General features: G+C 36.3%; 1 protein-coding gene across 1 annotated transcript in view; it reads left to right on the top strand.

The window, feature by feature from the left end:
• Window positions 1-2,406, top strand: part of LOC148945248 (uncharacterized) — a 5,628-nt gene extending 3,222 nt beyond the window's left edge. Inside the window, exon 2 of the mRNA XM_089098987.1 lies at window positions 717-2,406. Within this exon, the coding sequence (XP_088955113.1) occupies window positions 717-1,784 (1,068 nt within the window). The 3' untranslated portion in view covers window positions 1,785-2,406. The remainder of the gene's footprint in view (window positions 1-716) is intronic.
• The last annotated feature ends 787 nt before the right edge of the window (window positions 2,407-3,193 follow it).

The following is a 3,193-nucleotide window of genomic DNA, read 5'->3' as shown; positions in this document are numbered from 1 at the left end:
TTCCTCAGAGAGATGAATCCTTTTAATACAAAGGAAAAACGATGAAAAAAAAATCGAAACAAACGAACAGAACCTAGTGAAAATTGTATACCAAACAAACGTGTTTTCTGCATGTAAATAAACGATGATGAGCTCTTACTAGTTCTGTTTTCAATCACCAGTTATCAGTTGCCTGTGACCAGTTATCAGTCGTTATCAGTCACAGCCTAAATACTGTTTTATTTAACAGTTCGCTTATAGCTGATGAACAGTGAACTAAAACAAAGTATTTATTGTTCACAGTTCAATAGACGTCATAAAGAAAGATTTAAAGGAAATGGGAACTTCGTGGGAGGGCGTAAAAAGGGAGGCTTTGAATAGATTGGGATGGAGGAGGAGCGTGCGTAGCTGTGTTGGCCTCAGGTGACTTGGTGCTGCGGTGAGATGTTAGTAGTAGTAGTAGTAGTAGTAGTATCCCAACTGAATTCTTATTTGCAAGACCATAGGAAAACGTGACTTCCGTCGCTTTTTGTTTTAATCCAAAGCTTGTGTGGCTACCCAATAAATTCTAACTTCAACATATGATGTGCATTCTTTTGGCTCTCTCTTTTTGTTACAATAATTCCTGATATTTGTTTTACTGTTTTTTGTTTTAACTCCTAAGACTTTCAAAACATTTTGAGAGATATGTATTTGTTTAAGAGTTTTAATTTTGTGTTGTTTGGTTAATTCTGTAGACTTTTAAACTTTTAGGTCACTTTTCACCACACGTGTCTGGACTTCACTTACAGGGAAATACGTCACTAGTTGTTTCAAAGAATCCATATACGAGTAGTTTCTTAATTTCGTGTGCATCAAAATCTAAAGGAAAATGCTTAGTATATCAGAAAAAAGCTTTGAAAAGTCGCCTTCAAAGTAAAAAGGAAGAAAAATTCAAAAGATATCAAAGAACTCATAAACAGAAAAAGACAAATAAATGTGAGGTATGTGACAAGACCTTTTCTACCGCAACAAGTTTAAAAACCCATAAAAGAGTGCATACGGGTGAGAAACCATTTAAGTGTGATGTTTGTGACAAAGCCTTTTCTCATGCACCACATTTGAACACCCATAAAAGAGTACATACGGGTGAAAAACCGTTTAAGTGTGATGTTTGCGACCAAACCTTTTCTACCGCATCAAGTTTAAAAACCCATAAAAGAGTGCATACGGGTGAGAAACCATTTAAGTGTGATGTTTGTGACAAAACCTTTTCGCAAGCAGCAGGTTTTAACACCCATAAAAGAGTGCATACGCGTGAAAAACCATTTAAGTGTTATGTTTGTGACAAAACCTTTTCTCGAGCAGACCATTTGGACGCCCATAAAAGAGTGCATACATGTGAGAAACCATTTGAGTGTGATGTTTGTGACCAAGCCTTTTCTCAAGCATCAAATTTGAACACCCATAAAAGAGTGCATACGGGTGAGAAGCCGTTTAAGTGTAATGTTTGTGACAAAACCTTTTCTACAGCATCAAGTTTGAACCGACACCAAAGAGTGCACACGGGCGAAAAACCGTTTAAGTGTGATGTTTGTGACAAAACCTTTTCTCATGCACCACATTTGAACAACCATACAAGAATGCATACGGGTGAAAAACCGTTTAAGTGTGATGTTTGCGACCAAACTTTTTGTCAAGCCTCAAATTTGAACACCCATAAAAGAGTGCATACGGGTGAGAAGCCGTTTAAGTGTAATGTTTGTGACAAAACCTTTTCTCAAGCATCAAGTTTGAACCGACACCAAAGAGTGCACACGGGCTAAAAACCGTTTAAGTGTGATGTTTTTGACAAAACTTTTTCATTTGAGGAATATTTGAACACCCACCAAAGAATACACAGGGGTGAGAAACTGTATAAATGTGATGTATGTGACCAAACTTTTTCTCAAGCAGGAAATGTGACCAAGCACCAAAGAGGACATATGAGCGAGTAGACAGTTACATTTTATGTATGTGAAGTATTTTTTGCAAGTTTGCAGTTTGAATACATATCAACGACTGCGTACAGATGAGAAACCTTTCATATGTGATGTGTGTAGAAAAACTTTTATGATTTTAGTAATTTTACTGGCATTAAACAGTGCTTACAGGAGTTTTGGAATATTGTTGTATCCTTTGTGGTTATTATTCTCACAACCATTTAGTACATCGAATTAGTTTTATTCATTTTTTTTATGTGCTTAGTTTCCTGAGCAATTTTAGTTTCTTTAATAACACAAATTCGTTGGTTCCGTTAAAATGGATGTTTGATATATCTAAACCTATCTCAGTAAAGAAGGGAGTCAGACAAGGTGGTGTGCTGTCTCCATATATTTTTAAAACTGTGTTTGCGGACTGTGTGCGAATGCTGTCACCTACCGTGTTTTTAGAAAATACATTGGTTTAGTCACATTGCGTATGCTGATGATGTTTTGCTAGTTGGTCATACTAGGTTAGACCTCACAAAAAATCTAAATGTTCTGATTAATGCTTCAAATATGATTGGGCTTTCTGTAAATGCTTCAAAATGCGGGTTTCTGTGTTTTAATATTTCTAAACCAGCTCCTCCTTTACATGTGGGTACAATGCTACTCAAATTTGTCTCAAAGTTGAAATGGCTTGGGATTACCTTTTCTGATACACTTTCGACTACATGCTCGTCTCTGGTTGCTAGTGCTCTGCAGTGTATTCGCTTCTCATATGGTAAAATCTCGCCTAATAGAGGGAGGTACAGCCGCCGAGGCTTATGTAAACTTTACCATAGTTTTTGTTCTCGTACAATTCTTTTTCTTTCCGGTTTGCAGCCTTTAATGCGCAAAAAAGACCGTCTTCAGCTAAGGAGAGGCCATTTTAAATATTGTGAATTCCTGTTATATTTACCAAGGTGGTACAGAAATCACAAGATTATTTCTCATTTTGGACTTATCAACCCCCTTTTGCTGCTTGATAACCTCACACACAGGTGAGACACCATTTAAATGTGATTTGTGTAAAAGGGTATTTTCATTTAATTCGGCTCTGCATTAGCATCTAACAACCTATTCTAGAAAAAGGCTCTCAGTTTTTATACTACAACAAAACCTTTGGAACAACTGTGATTTTTATTAAAAAAAAAAAAAAACTTGATGAAGAATCAAAGCTGCTCTACTTTGGCTAATTTTCACATTTAAATTAGCACCTTGAACAGAAATAT

The sequence above is a fragment of the Artemia sp. Qi Xiang Cuo genome, chromosome 13 (genome assembly GCF_049724085.1).
Source record: "Artemia sp. Qi Xiang Cuo chromosome 13, ASM4972408v1, whole genome shotgun sequence".
In the NCBI taxonomy this organism is placed as follows: Eukaryota; Metazoa; Arthropoda; class Branchiopoda; order Anostraca; family Artemiidae; genus Artemia; species Artemia sp. Qi Xiang Cuo.
This window is presented reverse-complemented; position numbering and strand designations above follow the sequence as displayed.